We start from the raw sequence: 24,976 nt of genomic DNA, 5'->3' as shown, positions 1-24,976 counted from the left end.
CAGTAGTATACTTCCCAAGCCATGATCCTGCTCCCAGATAGCTGCTTGCTTTGAAGTAAACAAGCAAGTCAACCCACAAGTTGGATTTCTTTTTGCATCGTTGAATCATCATGTTGTCAAGACATCTACAAATAGCTCAGATTCACTTTATAGGTGTAAGTAATCGACTGCTTAGGGAGGGTGCGCTTGTCGCCTCAAAGTGATTTGCTTGGTGCTTCAGCTCTCTCCCAAAAAACTCTTCCAGCAGCATTGAGCATTGCAGACATCTGTTAACACCAAAGAAAGGCCAATCCCCTCTCTCAGGCTTTGAATATAAAAGCCCCTCCAAAGAAATGAATGCTAATTGTAGCAAGTAACACATAGAACAGTGGCTGAAAGGCAAGAAAAGTATGTGCAGGAACTGAGTTCAACCAAATCACATCCTTTCTGGGGCACTGCAGCAATCCTTACCTGACACTTTCAACTACTCATGTAATTACTTGATTTGAGTTGTCAAGTTCCTACAAACTGCTCACACATGGTGCTGTGTTTCTCAAGCCAATAATCCTCAGTAAAAAAAAAACAAGATAATGGCACAAACTGGAGGTCCTCCCTGATTTTCCTTTCAAAGAGGACGTGAGCATGTGGTACTCCAATGAAACCAATCAGGAAAGTCACCTGAGGCTTCAGTAATTAGAATATTATTTTATTTATTCCAGGATTAACCCAAAGTTGGTAAATATTGAAAAACTAAAAAAAAAAAAAAACAAACCAAAAAAATCCCAACAAAAACCTAAAAAAAAAAAAAAGGCCAAACTGAAGTTTAGCTATTCTGAGGAAAAAAAGGTAAAAAAGAATAATATTTCCCACAGTTTGCAGTCTTAAAGGCGCAGGAGGGTAACTAATTACACATGTAAAAACATACTCATCCTCACAGCAATGCAGGCTCAGAACAGACTGGCTAGGCAGCACTGCAGAAAAGGCTCTCAGGGTCCTAGTGGGCAGTGAGCTGAGCCTTGGCAGCAGAAAGGTGAAAACTGTCCTGAGGTGTATGAACAGGAGTGCAGCCAGTAGGTTAATGGAAGTGATTATTCCCATTTCCTCAGCACTCATTAGGCTGTATCCAGAGTATTGCATCCAGTTTTGGTGTGAGTGCAACAGGGGGGCCACAGGATGCTCAGAGGGTTGGAACCCTTGCTCTGTGAGGAGAGGCTGTGAGACTGGGAATGTTCATCCTGGTTAAGAGATGGCTTTGGGAGTGCTTACAGCAGTGCCCAGCACCCGTTGAGAAGTCACTGAGGGGTTGGAGCCAGGCTTCTCACAGCAGTGAATGGTGAGAAGCTATGAGTAAAAGCTGAAAGAAGAGAGGTTTAGGCAGGAGATAAGGAGATCCTTTACCCCTGGTGACTGCTGGGCAGGGATGCAGATTGCCCAGGGTGGCTGTGCTGATTCCATCCTTAGAAGTTTCCAAGCCCTGACAGGGCATAGCCCTGAGCAGCCTGGTCTGAGCTCAGAGCTGCTCCAGCCTGAAGGTGAGGCTGTGCTGGAGACCTCCTGACCTCTCTTCCCTTCTGAATTTCCCTATGATCCTACAATCCTGCGTACATATTTTTTCTACAAGATATTACTTTACAAAAATATGTGGACCAACATATTTGATGCCCAACAACCAACAGAGTATTTCCAGGAAATCCACCTAAGGGGAATTGCAGGGGCTGGAGTCTCCACTTATTAGCTGCTTTTTTGCTATTGGAATAGAATGTTACAGGCAAAACAAAGGTCTAAGAAATTGCTTGACTACTTTCTGATACAGTTTTTGGTGATCAGAGCTATGGCAGGGCTTAGGGGATCAGTCAAGTTGGACCTTATTATGCCAGTCCTGTACGCACCTTGCCACAAACAGATTACTACTTGAACAGTGCAAGCAGAAAACAAATGAAGGTGGGTCAATACCAGAGCCTAGTTCTATGCCACAGCTAGTCATAATGCTGGTCATTGGGACATAGGTCTTCAGAAAACACAGGAGCAAAAGGGAGATAAATCATCTGTTTTGTTACTCTGCTTTTTACAGAGCCCTATATCCCTTCTCTATCACATAAAAGCAGCAGAGCTATTGGTCAGTTAGGTCAGGCGGTGCAATCATGAAGACAACCTAATCCAGGAAACAGTTTTATTGCCTTACCACTGCAGCCACCAGTATGCTCTCTTTCTGTCCCAAATCAATTTCTTCCTGTAATTCTATGCATATTTGGAGAAAATCTCTGTCTACAGGGATGCAGAAAGCAAACTAAATTATGCCAATGAGCCTTTCAGATCTTACAGTCTAGGCATGTAGTTTTGTCCATTTGATGTGGCGCTGAAATGAAAGAGTATGGGAGAGAACACATCCCACTGTGGATTGAACCTATCTTTCTCTTCTGACAGACAATGTGATGTAATTACTTGCATTTAAGGTAGAGGGTTCTCGAGTGATAAAAATAATTAAATAAAACCAGGACAGTGATCTTTGTGCTAGTAAGGGCAGAAGAATAATTACACTATGACCTACTGGCAAAGGAGGGGTAGAGGAGGAAGGAAAACACTGGGCACTGGGACTCCCTCTTCATTGGTCATCCTAGAGCATCATGTGGCTAAGGCTCCTTTTTAAAGATAACTCCTGATCTTCTGGAGCTCATACTATCCTCCCGTCTGGCATTTCTGTTTGATCCTGTGGAAGACTTCTCTGTAGCCTGCCAGGATGTGTGACCAGTTTGTGGGCACCTGGAAGCTCCTTTCTAGTGAAAACTTTGAGGACTATATGAAAGAGCTGGGTGAGAGTTGTTATTTGGAGTTGTTGTATCTGGGACTGGGAAGGAATGCTGCTTTTGACTTTTATTCCTTACTTGCTTTTTCTGGCTATGCTGTTTACCAAGGGGATTTTAGTCCAACTATTTTGATCAGATGATCTTAAACTGGAGAACTTGACTGTATGAATTAGTGGTTTCAAATTCCTTTAATGTAGAAAAACCTTGCCTGGGAGAAATGGTTTCAGGTAAGCCAAGTCCATGCATGCCTACTTGGTAGTGTTATAAATGGATGTAAAACTCATCTCTGCAATATTTTGTGTGGATTATCTGTTCATCCTTGGACATACAAAGTGCTGCAATATTTGAATGTAGCAAGCTTCTCTCTCTAAAAGACAAGCAAGCTTCTTTATATTGCTACTGGACTAGAAGAGCAATTAATTGTTATGGCTATTGTATGAATAAAAATTTGCAGCTGCCTCCAGTAAATATTAACAAAGAAAATTGCAAAGATTCATGGAGGTACTTGCAAAAGATGGGAGGGATTCTCTACAGGTATAGACTTCTTGCTTAGAATTAAGTTTGGGCTTTGAAAGGTTTCTGCACCCTTTTAGTGTGCAGAAAGTATGGGGTAACTTGCACTGATTGGATCAGTATGTGCTAAAAGGATGGGGGGTTATTTGGAGATTAGGAGTGAAATACTCACCAAGATTTATGCAGCATTCAGACAGCTTTTAGTGACACTCTTGCACACTTAATCTTTCCCCCAGATTTTACTCAGGACATAACCATTGCCAGCTATTTCTTAATCATTTCCTTTTATTCAGCCTAGCCACTGATAAATATTAAAAAAAAAACCCAACCTTTTTTTTTTCTTGTTTCTTTGTTTTTGTGGCTTAGAAACCATCGTATATTTCTGCTTGTTTACTTCTTGATACAATTAGCATACAAGTTAGTGTACAGACCACCACAGTTATTTTGGACAAGTATATGTGCAAATATCTGGAATTAAAATCTCATCTAAGTCTTCAAGATATTGTTTTCACTATCTGACAATGTCAGAGCAGAAATTTCCTTGTGTCATCCCACCTGGCTTGGTCTATAACCTTATCAGATTAGTGAGATGTTACAAAAGAACCTCTGCAACATAGAATTAATTAAAAATTCAGAAAATAATAGGGAAATCAGCACTGAAGTTGTTTGGTTTATTTTTCTCTTTCTCAACAAATAAGAGATAAACACTGAGTAAAGATAACAATTTCATAGTACCCTGTCTTACTTATAGGTGTGGGATTTGCTACCAGGAAGATGGCTGGTGTGGCCAAGCCCAGTGTAACTATCAGCATCAATGGTGATGTGATAACCATCAAAACAGAGAGTACCTTCAAAAATACAGAGGTCTCTTTCAAGCTGGGTGAAGAATTTGATGAGACCACAGCAGATGACAGAAAAACAAAGGTGAGTCCAAACCCAGCACTTTCCAAATACTTCTTTTAAAAGGGATGTGAAATACATCTCTCTAAAGGGACATAGGAACAGGAGGATGGAGTTGTGATTTTGACATCCAGTGTAGAAATGCTGCCTTCAGAGGTTTGGACATGGAAACAGTCTTCTCTTCAGTCCAAAGCACCCTGATGAAATAGCCACGCTCTGCATTTTTCTTTGGCAGAATGTCATAACCCTAGACAATGGTGTACTGATCCAGGTGCAGAAGTGGGATGGAAAACAGACTATCATAAAGAGAAAGGTTGTGGATGGGAACCTGGTGATGGTGAGTTCATTTTTGTTAACTGATTTCTCAATTTACTGTGTAGAATTCATTAGCAAATATGTTACATTCGGTTCAGATACAAGGAATGAAAGCACCTGAAAGGGCTCTGTGTCTCTCTGAATGAGTCTGTTGGTTGGTATTACCTGGTCAGAGACTGTTGTGCTTGACTTGGTGCCAGTTTGGGGCTTTCCCAGCACTGCTCTCCAGTTTCAGGACAGACAATTTGAAGAATATGGGAGGGGATTAAAGCTGTGCTCATAAAAAGCAGCTGGGATTCCACCATGCTACAAAATGATGCACGTACACAAAATTTCTGAAGAGTTCTGCCCTCCCCTAGAGAAAAATATGTCCATAAATTGAATATTTATATTTCTTTGGATAAAGACCAGAGGAAAACAAATATAAATAGGTCTGAACAGCAACTTCATTAAGAAAGATTGGAAAATACGGAGTTTAAGCTAACAGAAAAATAACTGAGGACACAGCCTAACATGTGGGGGCTGACACCACCACCTGCAAGTCTGAAAGCTGTGAAAGACTCTGTGTGAGTATGTGTGTGTCATGCACACATGTGTGAAGACAAGCCACTACGGCAAAAAGTGGAAGGAAAAAGACTAATGCCCCACTTCAGAGTCCAATCACCCTCCACTGAAGTCCTAGGATCCTTCTTCAGAGGTTTTTAAGTGGAGATTAGAAATCTCCTGGGGATCGCTGGAACAGTCCTTTGATGTTCTTTCAGTCTTGTGTTTCAGACTTCTGTTTCTGAAGCTCTCAAACTTGAGTTTCACTGTTTTGGTAACTGTTTGTATAGGAGTAGAAATGCAGATTTTTTCTTACACTGGCTGCCAATGGATAAATAATTATCTTCTCACTAAGAAATATTTTGTGAGAGTTAAAAGCTGATTAAATTTACCTTTCTTTCCAGGAATGCACCATGAATAATGTTATCTGCAAAAGAGTTTATGAAAAAGCATGAAGAAGCCATCTTCACAGAGGACGAATGCTTAAAGCTGGAGAAAAACAACCTAACCAGAGGAGAAAATCTCCACAAATATATTTTAAAGAGAGCCATACTTTTTACAGATATGTCCCCAAACAGTTGCATGCAGCCTGACTAATTTGTTGTGGCTATTCAATAAAATGTTCAGCTTTCTACAACACGTGCTTGTGCTAGAGTTTGTCAGGAAGGGGTTTGGGACGGATGCAACACGGGAAGGGGTGCTGTGGGGGAAAGCATTGCATGAGAGCTAGTGCCACATTTCATAACTGTGACCCATCTCAGTGCAGAAAGAGGATCTGAGACCATCCACTGAGTGGCACTTGTGTGATAGATGTAGACCTGGACACAAAAAACACCTGCTGGTGAGCACCGTGTGTGGGCTAACCACTGCAAGGAGTCTGTGTACAGCAAGGGGAATAAGGGGGCTGCTTCTCTTGGCTTCCCTGGGTATCGCTCCTGGGGCAGGAAGGAGGGTGGTTACTGTGGATGCCCAGCATTGGCAGGGAACCAGACACCTCCTCCTTGCACAAGTTCTAACAATTTTAAACCCAAGGATCACCTAAAGTGATGTGATCTCGTTCTCTTCCACCTGAAGTCTGAAATTACAGCTGCCATAGCTCTCAGCTGTGATGCTTTTTTTTCCCTTTCCTTAACACCTCTTTTTGTCCTAGATTAGACAAAAAGCTTTGAATTAAGCATCATAGTTTAAAAAGTACTCTCAGGTTTACTGAAAGCTTGTAACAGTTTTCTAGTGGTACAACCTCCTTTATTTCCTATATATTTTCTACTAGCTTGTTAGGTTAGATGAGTCTTGGGAACATGAGCCTCTCTAGATGCAAAGCCCTTTGGACACCATGTTTTTCAACTCTTCTTGTTCTCAAACTACTTTTCTTCTACTGCCCTTAGGCCTGGTATCCTGTTTCAAAACTTCAGGTCCATACCTGGGAGGACTCAAACTGAGAACAAAGAAAAAGACAAGTCTTTGGAAAACCTGGACAAGAAGAATCTGAAAATGTGTGGAATAACCACAAAATGGGGAAATCAGCATATCTCAAGCTTTGCAGTTAAGACCTGTGAACCAAATTCCACATGTTCCTGACATTCCTGAGGTCAGATGTCAGAAGCAATGATGCTGAGTCCCTGCTGCCAGCAGCAAAGACCTCATATACTTGAACTTTCCTCTGCATGACTCAGTCCGTTCCCAAGTTTCTGCACTATTAATACAACTGGAGAGGGGAAGAGGAGAACAAGGACATCTGCACTCTGGATGATAAGGAGTCATTTAAGAACAGTTCCAAAAGACTATCAGTAAATTCTGCAGAGATGTTAATAAAGCCACAAACAAACAGCTCCCCTCTTTTTACTTTGGCTTCATTAGTTATGAAATCTCATCAGCCTGAAGAACAGCAGTCACATAGGGGAAGTAAGTGTGCTTCTCAGTACCCCATACACACAATACTACATCTACTTAGCACTTAACAAGGACTAAAATTAATAATAAAAAAAAAAACCGAGATAAAGTTGCAGTTTAGTGGCAGAAAACCTACACAGAAGAGTTGATTGAAAGGAGCAGCAACATTGACTTAAGCAAGCTATATATAGACATTAAAGATCAGCCCATAGTTAAATCTAGCCCGTTGTCCACAGATATGAAAATACTGTATTTCAGAGGTCAATTTTCCAATATTCCTATAGCAGCCCTTATTCTCCAGATATCTTACATTCTTAATAAAGGCTGCAGTTACAACTGTAACATTCACAGCCTAACTTTTCAGAGGCAGGTAATCTCTTCTGAAAGCATCACTGTTTATTTTAGTACCTGGTGAACGAATTCAGACTTTGTGAATGGATCAAGGTGCTTAAAACATCAACTTTCGGAAATTTCAATGAAGCGACATTCTATCTATAAACTTTAACAGGGCCAACACCATAATGAAATATTAATGGTGCTTTTCTTATAAATGAACTTGTCTGAAATTTATTCTCTTAAGAAGGCCAAAATTTATACTCTAAAAAGGACAACAGCCTATGGACTTCTTGAGTAAATGGAGATAATTCCTCTCTGGCAAAAAAAGGTGTGTGCCCTCAGTCTTAGATGGAGGTGACAGCACACATTTCTAAGGGGTAAAGGCAGATGAGTGGCTTGTCCTTGCCTGCAGAGCAGCACATGTCCCCCTCTCTTTTCTGGAGTGCTAAACTGTTCTCTAAAATTCAGAAACTATACTATAGCATTCCTCTCTGAAAAAGGAGGATACCACCAAACCCCTACAAACCCCGTGGTCAACATGCTTATCACAGCAGTCACCCCAGAATGCTGAGAGAAGGAGATCTTTGCCCCTTAGTGTATTCTCTCACTACTCCTATACAGGTTTCTCGGATGATGAGAAGGAAAGGGGACTCACACCCAGAGATTATTAGCAGCTCAGGAGAAAAATGAATCAAGGCTTATTCTGAGCTTTGACCCTTCTGTTATTTCTTGTTTTTAGTTTTAACTCTTTGTTTCCACTGGGGGGAACTAAGAATACATTTGTGTCCTGGGCAGTCAAACCTGGTGTATGCCCAGCTCTGAAGTCTGCCCTGAGCGACCATCCCAACAGTCGTGGCCTGGTCTCATGGGATGTCCCCGCTAAGGAGACAAAAGGCTGTTTTCACCCTCTGGTGTAGCTATTGGGAAGGAGCAGACTGCTGGCTGCATGCTTGCAGTCGGTACCTCGGCTTCATAGAGTCAGTGTTAAAACATCATCGGTGTCCTCACAGTGAAGGAGGCATTTGGCCTTTGTCCTCCACTCTTATTTCTGTTTTCTTCATGACTCTCCTAGGAATTTAACTTAGACTTTTTTCTCTTTTTTTGGCGCTGAATTTGCCCAGATGATATTTTCTTTAAAAAAAAAAAATGACAGCAATATACATTCTGCATTTTTTAAATATTCCCTCTGTATTTTTAGCTCACTGTTTTAATCAATTTTTACCTTTACTTCTAGTGCTGCTTCACAGGCTCCAAGTCTATTGATTTCAAACCTTGTTTTACTCCAATCATAAGCATAAAAACGGAATCAAAGCTCCTTTTAATCACATGTACTCACAACCCTTTTTTTCCCTTAAGCTTGAAGAAAAGATTGGTTTCCGTAGATATTGTTTCTACTGAGATATAATTCCATGCTTTTCTTCTTTCTAGACTGTAAGTCCTTTAAATGAAAGTACTGATTTTTCTTGGTGACAAAGAGAGAGATGGTAGCAATGTCAACATTGTTTGAGACTGCTTAAGACTGGGGTTTTGTCTGTATAAATAATTCTCTGTCACTTTTGTTCTTAAGGTCACTGGTACTGCGGTATCGCTGTTCCATTCTGACTAATTTGCCCTACTTGAATTGTAGGTCTGATTTTACAACATCCCAATCATCTTTCTTTTTGCAAAGGCACCAGCTTTGTCTTGTTAGAGTGCCTTTATGTGGTTAAGAAAATTAAATGAAAGAACAAACGATGCCTGAGGAGCAACGGTAGAATATTTTCTTCTTATTCCCTGAGAAAGAATGGATAGCTCCATTTAGGAGGAGTTTTCTCATTTCCAGAGATTAGAGCTTGTTATTCTTTACACAAAATGTGATATAATACATCTCGGCTTTAGAAGAGCTTTGTGTGCACAACACCTTCAAAGACTAGCATTTATTTACGTATTACAGATACAGCATCTGCTTCCTAATATGGGAAAGTTGTTTTCATTTTCTATCACTCTAGACATTCCCTCCCTACACTGCACTGTAATTAGACCTGAGCAGTAATGGGAGGTTCTGCTCAATTTACCATTGTTGATGTTATGACTGATGGGATAAAACGTTTTGCATATACAACCAAAATTTGTGACTCAATTCCTTGTTATTTCCCCACAACCACAGTATAATCCAAATACAACATTTTCACTACTCAGAATATATTGTTTTCCTGTGTAAGCATGTTTCCCTTCTTGCATGTAGCAGCTTTCAAGACAAGGCCCAAACCTCACCCCTTTTGGCCCAACATCAGCTCCATCTCACTCTTTCTACCCTAAACACAAGAAATCTTGCCTCACAAGCAGTGTCCCTCCATCCTTAGAATGTAGATCTGAAAAGTCCCTATAAATGGTTGTAAACTAGAAAGTCTAATCATGCCATAAAGACAAACAGGCAACTATTGTTCACACAAGTAAGAAAGAAGCTACCTAAATCTTTCATGTGTCAAGTAATAGTTTTCTCCAAGAAAATGGTTTAGGAACGGGAAGGACAGAATTACAGTTGATGTCATCTTACAATAAATTGTTTCAGATAGTATGAGGTGTATTGAATTACAATGCTTTAAATTCTTGCCTGCCAAATATGCATATGGTTCAGGGATTTGTTCTTTGTGTCTGGTTTTTACTAACCACAAGACAATAGATTTAAATGTACATTTAAAAAAAGAAAAAAGTGTTTAAATGTTCAAACTCAAACTTTTCAAACTTCCAAATTCAGCTGAATTGGCCCTGGGGGTCCTGGTGAACACCAAACTGAATATGAGCCAGCAATGTGCCCTTGCAGCAAAGAAGGAGATATTGTGTGCTGCATTAGGAGTGTTGCAGGGTGAGGGAGGCAGTCCTTTCTCTCTGCCCAGCACTGGCAAGGCCACACCTGGAATACCGAGTCCAGTAGTGGGCTCACCAGTACAAGGGACATGTGGACCCAGAGAGTTTATGGACTTTCTTCATGGAAACAAGGGAAGTTGAAGAAATCTGGAAATAGTAGGACACATTTGAATGCAACTGCTTATATGACAGTGCTGGCTTAAATCTGCCCTTAACTCTATGAGAGAGAAACTACCCAGGTGGCAAAAGACAAAATGGGAGCAGTATATGCCTTTTTATGTGTAAAGAGAAATGCTGATCTCTTCTTCCTGTTATCCAATGATAGGATACATGGGAATGGTTCAAAACTGTGCCAGGAGAGATTTAGATTGAACATTAGCCAGCATTTATTTACCAAGAGGCTTGTCAAACACTGAAACAGGCTTCCTAGAGAGGTAGTTGATGCCCAAGCCTGTCAATGTTTAAGGAGCATTTGGACAATGGCCTTAACAACAGATTTTAAGATCTGGTCAGCCCTGAATTGGTCAGGCAGTTGGACTAGATGATTGTTCTAAATCCCTTCCAGGAGAATGGCATGGGGAGGACAGTCAGAGTTGGGTTTCAGATGGTTACAATGCTCTTGTGCTTGGTGGTTCCATATTGCTAAGACCCCACTGCTGTGTCCCCTGACTGCTCTGCAAATGTAGTGATAACCTCATATCCTCATTCTCATGCACCCCTCAGTGTCCTGATCTATTCAGTGGAGAAAGCCAAGGCAGACGTCACCCAGAGCCTTGGTACTGACACGGCTGCCTTGGACAAGGTGCACATTGTCTTGCCCTGGCACGGCCTCGCTTATTGGCCCCCTTCTGAGCGCTACAGGGACTGGGCATCTTTAAAAGGAAGCCAGCAAGGTTTGAGCTGGGCACACAATCTCTCTGACTCCTACCAAAAGCTGCTGTGGCCACTACCTTTCTCTGCAGGACCACTGCCTTGCAAAGCCTATACAATGTGTAACCGATTTGTGGGCACCTGGAAACTCATCTCCAGTGAAAATTTTGATGACTATATGAAAGAATTGGGTGAGAAATTTTTTTATTTTTTTTTTAAATAAGTTTTCTTTGAGAATGTCTCTTTTTCATCTTATGGTTTGCTCATGCACTCTGTTTTCTACTTGGCCACAAAAGCACTTAATGGACCTTTCTAGCATAACTTAATTTCTTTCCTTTAGCACATAAAATGGAGAAACAAAAAGGTAAGTGCTGAATTCCTATAAAAAATTTATTTCTGTCTGACTGAACTGACCTGATCTAACTTGCTTTTCTGTAATAAGAATCTATGGAAATGCAGATTTTTTTTGTGTTTCTCTCAATTGCACCATTAAACTCGTGACTTGTGATAATTTACAATATATAATGGAGCTGATGTCTCATGACACTTTGGTTTCAGAGGTCTAAAACCTATGAATGGATCTATCTGTTACTGAAGAATGCCAGGAATGCAATAAAGTAGGCATTGTTTTTCATTTTAATGCTGGCTTCATTCCTATACAACAAGGGTACAGATAGTCAACTACAGCATTGCTTTTGCTATATAAGTGATTCACTGAAACACTGATTCCCTTTCTTTGAAATGTTAAACTGAATGACTAAAAAATTGCAGTAAGTTAATTAGCCAGAGTAAATGTCCAGCCACAGCTATTTTTTCTAAAGACCTGAACAGAATTGTGTAGTATAGAATAATTGCCACAAATATTGTTATAATCTACAGATAGCTTTATACGCTTTTATATGTACCATTTCATCTGAGCACAGCATAACATTAACGAAGGCTACGCTTTCTGCTTTTATAAAACAGCGATATATTGTCAGTGGCTTTCATTCTAACTTGCCCCAGACCTCATGACTCATAGACAATGAACTGGACTGAAAAGCACTAGGCAATATAAAAGGCTTTGAGATGGGATTTACCCTAAAGCTCTCTGCAGCTCTTTGCTCTTATACTCCTTTTTGTTATTTCATACTTGTACTTTTCACTGAGATTTACATGTAAGGATCCTTAGGGGATGTTAGTAGCAACCTAAGAATTGCCCAGTCTCCAGTATGTTTAATGAAAAAGCACCAGTATATTGGTGGTTCAGTATCCAGCTTCTCCCATGCAGCTGGTTAACAAAAATGCAGATTCTCAGATGTGTCAAGGCTTTTTTTTTTTTTTAAGGATTTTTGTGAGCTTTTATGAGGAATAGACTTTTCCTCTGAAATTTGCTACGCATTTTGTCTCCATACAAGTTCGCCCAGATTTTTAACCATCTTTGTTTCTTCTTCTCTAAATCTATACAAGTGTATGCTCATTTATACCTTTATTTCTTGTTGAGGGTGCTCTCTATCAGCTGGGGCTTCCTTGGGCTCTAAACCCAGTACTTCCACATTCAAAGAATTAGAGCCTCATCTCAATCAGGCATCAGAGCATTCTAGAAGATGCTGTTCCTTATTCTTCCACTGAACATATATGAAAGGATACTGAGTTTCTTGCTTGCTATAATGTAATGATAGTTTTATTTCTGATTTCTAGGAGTTGGCTTAGCTACCCGGAAATTAGGTGGCCTGGCAAAGCCTAATGTGATCATCAGTATGAAGGGGGACATAGTAACCATCAGAACTGAAAGCACCTTCAAAAATACAACAATCTCTTTCAAACTGGGCCAGCAGTTCGATGAAACAACAGCAGATGACCGGAAAGTCAAGGTAAGGGTGCTGATAATCTCTGGGTGGTATGGACACAGCCTAGAAGAACACCAGGAGTAGTTTTTCCTACCCCCTCAGTGTACTATGAGTTTTCCAAACTATTCAAAGAAATCACTGTAAGAAGAAATAGTATGGTGCTGAAACTAGTATTATTAAGCATGTCATTAGCCAAGAACTCAGATCTCACTGAATGTAAAGTGAATTGCTGCTCTAATCTGCATAGCTCAGACTGCAGCTTGAAACTCTTGGCCTTTGCAGAGTGTCGTAACCTTGGAGAAAGGGGCATTGGTGCAAGTGCAGAAGTGGAATGGCAAAGACACCACAATAAAGAGAAGACTGGTTGATGGCAAAATGGTGGTGGTGAGTTCACATTCCTTGTACACTGATAAAGGTCAGAAGAATGGAGCATTCAGTTTGGTTCTGTCTAAATGGACTGTCAATTTTGTCTTTCTCTTTGGCTTATGAGGTAATTAAGAAGGATAAAAAAGGGAACCAAACTTAGGAAACAAGGTGAAAGGAAAGAAGTATTGTTCCATATAGCAAATTGTCTTTCAAGTGACTATATTGGCAAAGCTGCCACAAATTGACAGCATACTTACTGTTCTGAAGGTTGCTATTCTTAAAAAAAAACTAAATATATAAAGAGGTTTTCAAGTGGCAGAAACCTGTGAAATGGAAATAACAGTTTGCAAGTTGGGTACTGCTGTCCCCGGAATGGCTCTTTCCTTTTTCCCGCCTTAGAAATCTTACACATTTCCACTCGGGTGTTTCCATTAAAGCCCATCAATTCACACACTTTTGCTTTCTTTTTTCCATGTGAGCATGCTGAGCACACTAAGCAAGTGCTCAACGGTTATTGTGTGAAAGACAGCACCTCTGTGCCCATGCCTGCCTGCGTGGTGACCTGCAGCAGGGACTGGCAGGTCCTAACGGCTCCTCCGAAACACCCACTGCAGTAAGAGAACCCTGTCTTTGCTAGAGGCAAGGGAACATGGGCTTCCCTCACTCCCCGTTCAATCTGACTTTCTCTAGCAGCCATGTGAAAACCATGGGATGGCCAAGCCAGGGTGATACACATTTTAAGGAACTTAGGGTTAGGGTCACCACTAGATTTCACTTTTGAACAAAAGAAATTTCTTTGTTCATTAAAGTTTTTTAAGAGCAGATCCAATTTTGGTGACTTTTTTGAAATCCTTGTGACTGTAAATGCTAGCTTGTTCTGACGGCATTTTAAGCTCTCATGCATTTGGAAGAGTTATTTGCTTTCACACCTCCTCATGGCTGCATTTCTGTGTAATTTTTTAAATAATTATTTAAAATTATTAATATTTAATTATTAAAATGAATTATTAAAATACAATTTGAATAATTATTATCTTCAAAAGGAGAGGAAGGGTCCCTCTTCCTCTGGTGCCCTGCTGTCTGCCCCTTGCCTCAAACAGGTTTGTGGAAGAAGCTTCTTTTTCTCAAACCAATGAGGTCTTCTTAATGTCCCATCGCCTCTGTTGCATCCATCCTGTGGCTGTGAATCACCAGGAGCCGTTGAAGGCCACGGGGGCAAGAGGGTCAGGAGAAATATTTTGTGACTCATAAAGTTTTTTAGGCCAGAAACCTGACCTTTGAGCTACCCAGGCTACTTCTGCTTCCACAAAAAGACCTTTGTGGAACTGGAAGTGTTCAGGGGCCATGATATAATAAAATAGGTGGGGCTGATATTTGTCAAGTCAGCATAATACCAGGGATGGTAAACATGTTTCTGAAGCTAAGCCTGATTTTGCAATCTACTTGTCGTTATATGCCACTCAAGTCCAAAGATGTGAGAATAGAAATCACTCAATTTGATATATAAAAAAAACTTTGTGTTTGCTACAAAAGTTGTGTAAAGATGTAAAATGTGACATCTGGATTTTCACTGACTTTCGAGGTTACTGCAGCAGACACACCTGCTGCCAGCAAAGGGTTTATATTAATCTTTTCCTTTGTGCCTTAGGAATGTGCCATGAGAGGAGTTGTCTGCACTAGAGTCTATGAAAGAGTGTGAAGAAATTCCCTCCCCACACCAGATTGGGACTGGCTCTTTAAACTCAACTTAGTTCAGTGACCAAAGCCTCATGCACTATGCTTCATTTTCTTATTTTCTTTTATTGGGAAAATGACTACACTATAATTTGGTATTTCAGAGCCATAGTGTAACTAATCCAAAGTATTGCGGTGATCCAATAAAAAGCTTCTCAACATATAAAATACAATGTTTGTCTCCACATGAATGATTAAAGTCTTCTTCCTTGTATGGCACCATCTTCTCTGTTGTTCTTGTCTGTGTAAGTGGCTAGGCTATTTCTAAGTAAAATGGTGAAACCCGACTGGTCTGCCTCTGAGAGAGGGTAAATAACACGTTCCCTGATATGTGAAAAATTATCATCTCATGGATTCGCAATTCCTTTCCTATAATTCCTTTAGGGAAAATCATCTTTACTGCCAGAATTCTTTACTTTCAGTATGATTTACTGTTTCAGCCTTATTGTTTTAGCACATCTTTGTTTCATGCTCTTCCCAAAATGTTTATACTGCTTTCAGTACTACTTTTTATATCCTGTTATTTATTTGGAAGAGAACAGCTAATGGAGGAAAAATATATCAGAATATATACATATTTCTCTGCCAAAAAAGCTCTTGACCTATGAAACAAAGCGTGAAGCAGGTGTGAATTCTAGAAATATTCAGGGTAGTGGGCTTCATTCTGGAAAGTACTCAGCAATCCAGCCTACTTCTAGTACAGCATTTAAGCATGTGCTTAATGTTAAGCATACAAAGGAGATTTTGTTGGGTAAAGTTTGCTACCAAGCCTAGCCAAGTAGCTGAGCTGTTCAATCTTCTCATTTCACTTACTCTACTTTCAACTAAGGAAAAAACAGATAAACCAAACCTAGACTTCTGAAAATCTGTTTAATCAAAAAGCACTATAGCAGCTTATTAATTTTTGTCTCCATTAGCTAGTGTTCTGTAGCACTACCCATGGAGCATTTCATTCCTTTTGATTCACTGCCTCTGTGCCATTACACGGAGTTCTCCCTGCCTTCTCTGTGGGGTTAAAACAACTGTGAGAGGCGTGTGTGTTTGTTTTGGCTTGTTGGGAGTTGCAGTGATGATGTGAACCTTTGCCTACCGGTTTCACAAATTCTCACATCACATATTTTCAAGGCTAAGAGAGATTCTGAACATCAGTATCTAAATTGGTGTGGTCATGGAGATAGTTAAGAAACTAATATAGCAAGTGAATGCAAAATGTAAAGGTCACCTTTCTTCTCTACCCATCACTGGAAAAGCTAGGGACTGGTTCCAGCTTTAAATACACAGACTAGCTGTAGGCAGCTGCCAGAAGGCAAACGGGATGAATCCTAGAAAATATGAGCTGTGAGAGAAAGCTGCAAGATTTATGGACAGCAGTGTTAAGGAAAAGTTTATCCTGCTATGTAACCTAGATGAAGAGACAAACACCCTATCTTTAGCCTTACAATTAAAACTCAATGCTGTGATTGTCAGAGTTTCTGTAACTCCAAGTCCTCAGCGACTGTAACAAGGAACGGAGGCAGCATTATACCCTTTGTGTCATCTTTTACAGATTGTTATCCCATATTTTAAGTGAAGATCAGCCACCATGTGTGAACTGCTGTTCTATGTGACCTTATAGTTTATTCTACTAGACTCTCAACAGAAACCCGAAAACACATTTATTACAGCTCAGAATTAGCCATGGCCTGAAACCCAGTTTATTAGTCCAGTTTTTGCTCTGTCTTTTTCATCCCTCCTCTTTCAGTGCAACATGGTCTTAACAAGGCTGCTGGAGCTCCGGGAAGGTGAACACTGTTCAGAGCCTTTCAAGCAGCTCATTTCCTACCCCTGAGCTGCCAGCAAACGAGTCGTTACTGCTGCAAACAAGCTCTGTATTTCCTTTGCTTTTCCTGCTGCAACCTGCAAATTCTTCTCTGAGGTTCAATGGAAAAATTTCCTCTCTAATAAAATATCAGTTTCCAGCTTTTTAGTTCCTTGAGACAAGGAAATAAACATTCACTTTGGTACAAATAGTGGTTTTTAAAGATCTGGAAACAGTAACAAAAGAAAAAACAAAGGACTGCTCATCTAGTCCTCATTTGTTTATTTACTGTCTTCCTCTTATCTGTGACATAACTCATCTCTCTCTTCTTCTCATTATGAAACTTTAATTAGAATCATTTTTTCCAGACATTTGGGATTAAAACAATGTAGCTTTGGGTTTTTAAGCTCTTAGCTAAATGCAGATATGCTATTTAGAACCCAAGTATTTGGCTCTTTCACTCCATACAAAGGTCACTTAAAAATGTCATGAGAGCTGGAGACATTCCAAAACAGGAAAAGTGTGACAGAACTGATAGTGTTGAAGGCAAAAACAGTAAGCAGGTGGTACAAATCAGCACAGAAATTGTGTGTTTTGGGATACTGCTATCTGTAATGCAATCCTTGGGGTCTCCAGGCGAGTCTAGGGGGAATCTGAATTGTGTACTGTCAATGTCTCTTTTATGTCTTACTGCAAATTAGTTTTTCCTCTTTCTTAAACTTTTTATATGGATCAGATACTTATGGAACAAACACCTAGACTGAGGTACAATGCCTGTGTCTTGAACTGTATCATCTCCCTGGGTTGTGTACGCACTTAATCTAGAAATAACAGTAGCCTGATGCTGCTATTATCTAAAACAGCATTACTTAAAGCAATCAGCTTAATCTACTCCCCACAGCTGGTAATGAAAACCCAGCTGGTTTTGGAGCACCACACTGAGACTCTTCTCCTGTTGGTCACTCTTTCTGCGAGTGCTGTAGGTCTCTGTCACACCGTTTCACCCGCATCTCCTGAGGCAGTGGGAAATGCCTGCATGGGGTATTAATCCTCTGGCTGCTACAGACCTGCCAGCACTGCCTGCCTCTGCCCTGCCTGATGTCTTCTGGGGCAGGAGAAGCAAGCTGGCAGGATGAGAGCCTGTCTCAACCCAGTGCTCCCACAGGGAGCACTGAAATCAAATAAAAAGCCTATCTGGACCCAACTACCATAGCTGTTGCCTTGGACTGGGCAGAATTTGCTATCTGTGCTAGAAATGCTGATGTATAGATCAACCTGTAATCCTGTACCCTGCACCCTGGTCTTTTTTCCACATGGAAAAGTGGAGTGGAGAGGAGACGAGAGGTGAGGTCACTGACTTTCCTGCAAGGGAATCTTTGTCCCTGCTGGTATCTTACATAGTATCTTTGAACTTCCCTTGGCTGTTTTAGATAAGTTCATTTTGGGGGCAACCATATTCCTGCAAAGTGAGTTCACAGCCCTCAGGTGCATAGCACATGGCCTTTGCTGCTGTTTCATACAGAAACCTGGTCATCTGTTGGGATGGTTTCACTAGAATGGCTAAGCAGTTCTCAAAATAGTGAAGGTCTGGTGAGGGGCATTAGGCTGTGCTGTTAAAGCAATTGCACTTCATTAAAAGTCCTCCTCACTTAACACGTATTTTCAGAGAAACTCATTATGCTGTTAAACTCTGTGCTGTATAGAAATTGCTCAACTGTGCCTTTTAAGATGTTGTTACCTTCCCTAATCTTCATTTTGGATTAAAGATGCCCAGTTGCTGTCTGGGATACAAAGGAGTGAAAGGTTAGCGCTAAAGGAGTAATCAGCTAGAAACAGGCTGATGCCATGAAAAAATTGCTTTCAGAGATCCTGGAATTTAGATGTAATCAAGGTCTTTGTTAGGGAGGCAATTAGAGCATATCCTTGCCATTTCAATGCAAAACGTTGTGATTGGCTATTGGCCATCATGCTGCAGACGGGAAACACAAGAAAATTATGTTATTTGGACTAAAGGGCACAACAACATTGGGAATAATGCAGTCGCTGAGACACTAGAGAGAGAGAAAGCTGTGTTAGATACCATTCATACAGTATTTTCAAAGGAGACTGCTCTTTTTACATTTCAAGTAGCACATCAGTCTTTAAATATACTTTCCTCAAGTGTCATGAAAATTTTTAAAACTAAAATCAGGAGGTGATCGATGATCGTGGGATTAGGAAGGTTGGGGTGAATGGATTACAGCAGGGTCTATTTTCAGGTGCTCTGTGGAGTGCTAATTGAAAGTATGTAAAGTATTTTTCATATTATTTGCTATAACGTGATCACTAGTAGTCATCACACTACTTGTGAGAAGTGTAAGGGAGAGATAAAAGGGGTTTTCTATTTATTTCCAAGTGAACACATTCCCTGACACAATCCATTTAGATGAGACTTCCTTAGAAGAGGCATCTCTGTCAGCAGTGGGGTCAAAACAACTGTGATAATTGATCTTGTTCTTCAAGCTTATAAACGTAGAGTCACAGTTAAAGCTATGGGAGGAGACGTCTATCGTGGATCTGTGGGCCATACCAGGTAAAGCACAGCCTTTATCAAGTTTTACAGAGTTTGCAGTTTTTCTGGGAAATCTGCAGACATAATTACCAGAAAGAAGAGGTATTTAATGTATCTAGCTACTGTACATTACTTATACATGCCAACAATAATCTCCTTTATCTCTCCTATCCTAGCATATATTTCCAGAGCTGAAATCTAAAACACATATGCATGTTTTACTTGGAAGCCCTGCATATTTGTCATAGAAAAATCCATGATACAGTGAAGGTGGAGCTCCCAGTCCTCTTATATAGAGAATCTCCTAGCGGAGAGTCACAGCGTTGTACTGCATTGCGCCACTTCCTTGTACCTTGTACCGCATAGTGCGCAGAGGTTTGTGGCCTACTGACTCTTACAAATTTGTATAGGCAAATTCATTGAAAAGGAATTTTAATTCCTTCAAAAATCTCCTTTCTTTATTAACAGCAGAAAAATAAGACTACAAAGCAATTTGACATTATAAGTCAAGGCCCCTAACTACCCAGTTAACACAAACATTTTTGTTTCAGTTAACAAGAGATAAAGAAGTCAGATTATGAAAGGTTAGGTGCATAAACATTTGCACTTTCCAGATAGGATCTGGGCCCTCTGGCCAGGAGCACAGGAGCAGCATTAAGGCTCTGCGTGCTGCTTCCTCTTTCTGGGGATTTTGGTGTAATCACGAGGCATCATCACAGTTTATCCCGGCTCTGTCTCCAGCTGGGCAGAGAGCATGTTGTGAAATAGAGGCAATCATTACAGTCTAAGCTAATGACCTTGGAAATCTTGTGTCAAGGAAGAGGAATAATTTTAAGAGTAAAAAAAAAAAATATGCCAATTTGGATTTTTTTTAATTTTTTTTTTTTTTTTTTTTTTTTAGGAATGAGGTACTATCTGAGTAAGAAATTTCAAACCAATGTCTTTTTGTTCTATGCAGGTTGACAAGCCTTGTAGATGGAAGAAGGTCAGTAATAGTCACCTCTGTTGACTTCCGTAGGGCTTTGACAGTAAGTCCTAAGACATCTTCATAAATTTAGGCTAGATTAAGCTGCTGCTACAGAGAAAGGGTGCAAACTGATGCAAAAACCGCACTTGGACTGTCAGTGGTTCACTGTGAAAGTCAAAGGTTGTATCAAGTGAACTTGTGCTGGTCCAGTCCTATTCACCCTCCTCAGTAATAACCATGATGCTACTTATAGACTGCACAGAGATGAGAGGAAGTACAAGCATACTGGAGGGCAGGGTTCAAATTCAAATGATCTCAACAAACTCAGGAAATAGTTTGAAACAAACAGGGGAACTTTTAGAAGGGAAAAATGCACAAGGCAACATCAGCAGGAGCACAAACACCAGTTGGAGAACAAGCAAGAACTAGTGCAAACACAGGATGTTCGTAGCGGATCACAGACTGAATATGAATGGCAAATGTAGCATTATTGAAAAAAAGGCAAATTTCATACCACGATGCACTGTCATGGTTGCCAGTGAGCTGTGGTCATCTAGTGAGATGCTTGCCATTAGTAAAGCCTCCAGGGTGCATGCTATCGTGCCTAGTTCTGAGTAATGAAGTGCAAAATTAAAGGGGTCAGTGGAGAGAGTTCGGAGAAAAGCAATGAGGCTTAAAAAGCATGCTCTAAATGGAAGCATGAAATTAGCAGGGAGAAGGGATTCAGGGAGGTGAGACTGGTCAAGGGCACCGAAGGCTGTGATGACACACCAGATTCCTAGGGTAGGCAAGATGTGCAATATATGTAGATCTACACACACACGGACATGCACACACAGAGAATTATCCATCAACGCACATGGTTTTAATCACTGCTAGAGACACAGAGCCAAGCTCTTGTGACTCCTGTTCTTCATTACTGAGTATGTCCAGGAGTCTGTGTAGCTGAGACCAACCTCACCTCCTCAGTACCTGCTATGAGAGTCACCGTTTTGTGCACTGTCCCTCCTGAGAAAACTATGCTTATCACCTTGTAACTGTTATGGAGGGAGTGATCAGGTGGTGATGGTTCCAGCTTTTCCTATGGAATTGACAGCCTACCCCGCTTCTTGGGCTAAGCAGTTGGGTAGTACTGATGGCTGCCTTCCAGTTGGTTTCCTATACTAACTCCAAAGTAGCTTCATCTTGTTTGCATTTGTAGTGTTAGAAAAATGTGTGGGAATTTGGGGGGGCCAAAAGGCCCTTCTTGACTAAATGAAACAACATGCTGTTGTATTGTAATAACCTAGTTTGGGCTCCCAGGAGATTCTCATGAATCTGACAAACACTCAAAAGGCTGGAAGCAAAAGTAACTGAATCTCTGCTTCTCATTTGTTTATAAAAATACTGCCGTTTTTCTACTATCAAAATGATAACACAAAATAGCAATATGATTCTCAAGCTTTATTTATTAATCAGGAAATTACAGGACTCTAGTGAGCAGTCTTCACTTTTTCTTTCTCTTCTCTTGGTAAGTCTACAGAAAGCACTTTCAGCAGATGGGGAAAGGGTGAAACACAGAAAGGATGTTAGAGTTCAACAACAGCATGCTACTTATGTCCTAGAGAAAATGGGGACATCACCTCAGGGACTTGAGCTTAGCATCCACATTATGATAACAGTGGAACATTCAGATCCGAAGCCTGACAATGAGAATGTGACCAGAGTCACTCCCAGGTGTGGTGCAAGGAGGTACCACAGCCAAGAGGAAGGGAATTCTTTTTTCAGTAGCAGAAAATTCTCCAAGCACCATCTGGATTTGAATAGACTTTCTCATTAAAGGAAATAACTTATAAACGATGACACTATCTTCTGTAATTTGTAATGCCTTTCCACACACATCCTGTTCATAACACACACATACACAGAGCTGATGTACACCTACTGCTTACAAACCCATTCATAGTCTATAACTGTGTCTAATCTTGCGAATCTATGAGAATTCTCTCAAGCTGAGAGGAAGAGAGAACATGGCTGAAAGACAGAAAAACTAAGGTATCCACTTTAGCTTCTAAATGTGAGGTTGAAAGAGAGGGTAAGTTTGCTTTCCTTGGTTAACCCAAGTAATCCATTATCTGAAAATACAGTAATTAGTGTGACTGACTCTTCTGCAATGATTTATGGGGAAGAGGTGAATCTGAAGGTACAGCACCACCACACATCATTAACCTTTCCTTCTGATGTTTCTGTGTGATACCTTCCTACTCCTGTCTTACAAAAAGCCTATAGCACCTCACAAAAGTGAGGTCAGCTAGAGTCTGTGGGAAAGTAAAAATACTCAACAGGACTTATTGTTAGTTGTTATAACCTACAACATTGATTGAAACAAACCTGTTTGGATTTTTTTCCCAATTTATTTGATATCAGTCCATAGACCGCAAGGCAGTTATTCATCCCTTCTGCAACTTTGTCTACAAATTCTACAGGAAAGATGCTCTTCTCTATTAAAATGTGTGATTTTTTTTTCTCTAAATATATTCATATTTGCTCTCCTGGATGTGAGTGGCACCTCCGCTAATGAGAAATAAACACAAGATGATAATTTAACAAATCATTCCTGAAAATAATGCTTTATCTGAGAGGATTATCTTGTTTGCCAGTAATATGAAAGCAGAACCATTTGTTATCAGATCTTCTGGCTAAAAGTGAATTCTATTTGTAACCTAACTACAACAGTACAATGAAGCCAGGACTATCACCCTTTGTGTAAGCCTCTGCTAACACATAGAACAATTTCTGCTCCAAGACACAAGGAGCTGGAGTATCACACGTGTCTAAGAATGCAGATTTACAGCTGCATGCAGCTGAACAGTAGTGGAGAAAAAGAAGTAAAGCTGAATTGCTCCCTTTGGGTTCCCTGATTGTAGCAGAGAGAGATTCTGAAGAAAATACAAGCCATTTCCGTGGCTGGAGAAACACATGCTTGCACAAAGGTCAGGTTGCACACCCCTCTTTGCAAAATGGATCCCATGCATATTATAATGTATTTCACTGCGGTTTGTGCCCACTCCCTGGCTGACATAACCAAACTACAGCGATGCTTATTTTGAGAAAATCAGACTAGATTCAAAAGACAACATGTCCTCTCCCCCAGCACAGCATTTGCTGTTCTGTCATCTTCTTGAGCAGATCTCATCTGAGCTTGTCCATCCACAGCAAGGCAAACTACTTTTTACTGTGTAATTTTCACAACTGAAGACTCATACGGGTGGAAACTAGAACAAGACAGTTTGGTCACCACAAGTGAATGGTAGCTGTGACAGACAGGTGAAAGGAAAAGTGGGAGGAAAGGAAAAGTAGAGGGGAAAAGAATTTTGTATTTGTCACTTTTCGAAGAACCCATGGTCAGGGTATTTTTCACTGACTTGTTTGCAGTTTGAACACACAGAAAGCCCACTGCTTTTCTTTTTCACCTCAGTCAGCACGACAATATATCTCCCAAGACACTTACTTAAGGAATTAGCTCTTAATCACATAAAAAAGTTGACATTGATTTCAAAGTGAAGCAAGAAAATATTTTCCATAAAAGAGTATTTTCCATTTTTCTACTACTAACCCAAACAGAAGAACATGTTCTGAAGTCTGGCTCTGCAAGTACTGGGCCAAAAACCACCTCAGACAACGATGGTCTTCAGCTTGGACATTGAGCATACACAGTCGCCTCTAGCAAACAATAGCAGGAAATCCAGCCCTCAGGCAACGGAAAGCTCCAGCATATGAAATCCAACACATGCATTATTTATTTCCATATTAAGCATGATACTCAAAGTGGATGAATAGTGGAACAGTAACTCTGTGTAATGTTTATAGGCAGGAAATAAAAGCTATTTGTAAAAGATAAATAAAAACACACATTTTTGTCCAGCATTTAAAGTTTCAGTATAAGAAAAGGTGAAATGCATCATACCCTTTTTGTTCAGTGTGTATTCTCCAACCAGAAAAAGCAAAATAATGATGAATATCATTACACCAATTGTTAGAAAGTAGTACCGTTTAAACTGAAAAATTCAGAAGAAAAAATCATATAAAAATGTGATCACTGAACAGAGAGAAAAAAAATCTTCCAAAAATCCTACTTCTATTCAGCACTAGTTTTACACTTGTGAATGCACTTCACTTTAGAGCATCATGACAGAGCCTCTTCTCTGCCCAGGTAAGGTAACTAAGCCCTGTTCCTTGCTTGGGCACTGCACTACGGGCTGTAGGTTACTCGTCTCAGGTTTTCCTCTCACAGACTCTGCAAATGACAAGTTTGGTTATCTTGTGCTAAGGAAATTCTTGGGCTAAGGATTTCAGGCATTTAACTTGGATAAGACTCAGTGTTTCATATTTTAACTTTTTCTGAATTTTTCCCAAGTAACTGTCAAGTAGCTGTTAAAAATATGATCCAATGGCTGTGATGGCTTCCTGTGTATATAGATTTGCCTTTGGTTTTGTGCAGGCTTTCTCTGAGAGTGTGGGTTTTCTAAGGGGGTAGCTTACACACATGGATATATAATAATGCCCTGTGAACTTGGAAAGCAATAGAGCAGATAAGGTTGTTCTTTATTCTCAAAATTTCCTGGAAGAAAGCAGCTTTGAATTAAGTTGGAGAGGCCACAAACTCCAGGTTACGGCAGGCTTGGAAATAAAGTTCAGTGGAAGAATGATAGAAACCTATACTAATGATAAATGAAAAGGTCATGAAATGAAAGG

The 24,976-nt window shown here is 40.3% G+C and overlaps 2 protein-coding genes across 2 annotated transcripts; both read left to right on the top strand.

Moving 5' to 3' along the window:
- Positions 1-2,601: 2,601 nt before the first annotated feature.
- On the top strand, positions 2,602-5,691 carry LOC133206661 (fatty acid-binding protein, adipocyte). Its single transcript, XM_061342805.1, has 4 exons — positions 2,602-2,789; positions 4,048-4,220; positions 4,432-4,533; positions 5,459-5,691. Exons 1-4 carry the CDS (start codon positions 2,717-2,719, stop codon positions 5,507-5,509), a joined length of 399 nt encoding a protein of 132 aa, XP_061198789.1. The 5' UTR covers positions 2,602-2,716; the 3' UTR covers positions 5,510-5,691.
- Positions 5,692-11,020: 5,329 nt separating this feature from the next.
- On the top strand, positions 11,021-15,145 carry LOC133206662 (myelin P2 protein). Its single transcript, XM_061342806.1, has 4 exons — positions 11,021-11,188; positions 12,678-12,850; positions 13,109-13,210; positions 14,841-15,145. The coding sequence occupies exons 1-4, from the start codon at positions 11,116-11,118 to the stop codon at positions 14,889-14,891; spliced, it is 399 nt and encodes a 132-aa protein (XP_061198790.1). The 5' UTR covers positions 11,021-11,115; the 3' UTR covers positions 14,892-15,145.
- Positions 15,146-24,976: the final 9,831 nt, after the last annotated feature.

This window comes from Neopsephotus bourkii, unplaced genomic scaffold (genome assembly GCF_033783945.1).
Source record: "Neopsephotus bourkii isolate Nb327-2 ecotype Australia unplaced genomic scaffold, CSIRO-AGI_Nbou_v1 NB_1820, whole genome shotgun sequence".
Taxonomy (NCBI): Eukaryota; Metazoa; Chordata; class Aves; order Psittaciformes; family Psittacidae; genus Neopsephotus; species Neopsephotus bourkii.
The sequence above is the reverse complement of the archived record's forward strand: the minus strand, read 5'-3'. Positions and strand labels throughout refer to the sequence as shown.